Source organism: Phoenix dactylifera, chromosome 11, assembly GCF_009389715.1.
Source record: "Phoenix dactylifera cultivar Barhee BC4 chromosome 11, palm_55x_up_171113_PBpolish2nd_filt_p, whole genome shotgun sequence".
Lineage (NCBI taxonomy): Eukaryota > Viridiplantae > Streptophyta > Magnoliopsida > Arecales > Arecaceae > Phoenix > Phoenix dactylifera.
The window spans coordinates 25,919,311-25,921,399 of record NC_052402.1 but is presented as its reverse complement, the minus strand read 5'-3'; the positions used below and the strand labels follow the sequence as shown (position 1 = coordinate 25,921,399).

At 37.1% G+C, this 2,089-nt stretch overlaps 1 protein-coding gene across 1 annotated transcript; it reads left to right on the top strand.

Moving 5' to 3' along the window:
- Positions 1-558: 558 nt before the first annotated feature.
- On the top strand, positions 559-1,722 carry LOC120112567. Its single transcript, XM_039132148.1, has 2 exons — positions 559-1,190; positions 1,449-1,722. Exons 1-2 carry the CDS (start codon positions 559-561, stop codon positions 1,720-1,722), a joined length of 906 nt encoding a protein of 301 aa, XP_038988076.1.
- The last annotated feature ends 367 nt before the right edge of the window (positions 1,723-2,089 follow it).

The window sequence follows — 2,089 nt, the reverse complement described above, 5'->3', positions numbered from 1 at the left end:
TTTTTATTTCGAGAAAGAAGACCACCGAGTTTGCTCTCTTGGTAATAGGTAACACCGAGTTCTGGAGGGCATTAGGCTAGAGAAGTTGTTCTGTGGTCTTTGGTGATTGATAGGTAGTCCAGTGTGTTGGTTATTAAACTTATTTTTTAATATTAGTAACTTATGATTTGATTTTCTGTAATTGCATATTAGTATGATGAGGAGTTACATGTCTTTTGGGTTTTTAGTCATATGGGAGTTACATGTCTTTTGGGTTTTTAGTCATGTGGGAGTTACATGGAGTTATAAGGAATTTATTTAGAGGAAGTTATTTGAGATTTATTTAGGGTTATGAATGGTGTAATGACCAATTCAATTAGGAAGGTTAAAAGACCATCTAATGATGCCTATAAATATCCATGTACTCTAGTTATTTTTTGAATTAAGTGGAATTTAAGTTATTCATGTGTGCCTAAAATCCTCTCCACTTTTCTTCCACAGAATAATTTGTGAGTGTGAATCCTCTTGATTTCTAACAAAATAGTATCAGAGCCAAGATTTTTCTTGTGAGAAAGAGCGATGGCAAATGGAATGCTTCCGTTTCTAATGCCGCGGTTCACCAAGGATAACTATGAAAATTGGTATATCCATATGAAGGCAATCTTGGGATCTCAAGATTTGTGGGAGATCGTTGACAAAGGCTACATGGAATCGGAGAATGAAGATTCCTTGACTCCAGCTCAAAAGGAGTCCTTACAAGCCACAAGAAAGAAGGATCGGAAGGCCATCATGATCATCCATCAATGTTTGGATGATGGCATGCTACAACGAGTTGCTAATGCAACTTCTTCGAATCAAACTTGGGAGATTCTCCAAAACTCCTATCAAGGAGTTGACAAAGTCAAGAAGATTCGTCTTCAATCTTTGCGTGGTGAATTTGAAGCCTTACATATGAAAGAATCCGAATCAATCTTAGATTACTCTTCAAGGGTGTTGACCGTCGTAAATCAACTAAGGAGGTACAACGAAAATATGAGTGATACGAGGGTTATTGAAAAAATCCTTTGTTCATTGGATCCCAAGTTCAATTTTATTGTTGTAGCCATTGAAGAGTCCAAAGATCTAGACTCTATGACAATCGATCAACTCATGGGGTCACTACAAGCTCATGAAGAGAAGGTTGTCAAGAAGCAAGAGACTTTAGAGCAAATGTTACAAATAAAAGTCTCTTTGAAAGAAAAAGAAGATCGTAGTTAGAAAGGCGAAAGAGGTCGTGGATGTGAAAATGGACGTGGTAGAGGAAGAGGTGGTCGTGGATCATCCAACAAATATGAAAAGAAGCAAGAATGGTATCAATCAAGAGGACGTGGAAGTGGAAACAATTCGAGATCAAATGGAGGGAGGTATGATAAATCTCGAAATCATTGCTATAATTGTCAAAAATATGATCATTTTGCTTTGGAGTGTAGAAGTCCTTCTCAAAATGCCGAAGAAGAAGCTAACTATGTTGAAAATGAAGAGACGGAGCAAACTTTGTTGTTGGCATGCAAAGGAGAAGAAAATGAAGATCATGATTTATGGTATCTTGACAATGCGGCTAGCAACCACATGTGCAGTGACAAAAGCAAATTTATGGAGTTGGATGAAACTGCAAGCAATAATGTGGTTTTTGGAGATTCTTCCAAAGTATCGATCAAGGAGAAAGGTACAATTTTGATTCGCTTGAAAAATGGTGATCATTAATTTATTGCTAATGTTTTCTACGTCCCAAGCATAAAAAATAATATTTTGAGCTTAGGACAACTCTTAGAGAAAGGCTATGATATTCAAATGAAAGATCTTAGTCTTTCGATAAGAGATCAAAAGGAAAGTTTGGTGGCCAAAGTTAAAATGACAAGAAACCGCATGTTTTTGCTCAACCTTTCAAACCGATGTTGCTAAATGCTTGAGGCTTATGTTGAAAATCCAAATTGGCTTTGGCACTTGAGGCTTAGGCACTTGAATTTTGATGGGCTAGAATTATTGGCCAAGAAGGATAGGGCGAATGGGTTGCCCTTTATTGACCACCCAAATCAACTTTGTGAAGGATGTCTCTTTGACAAGCAATCAA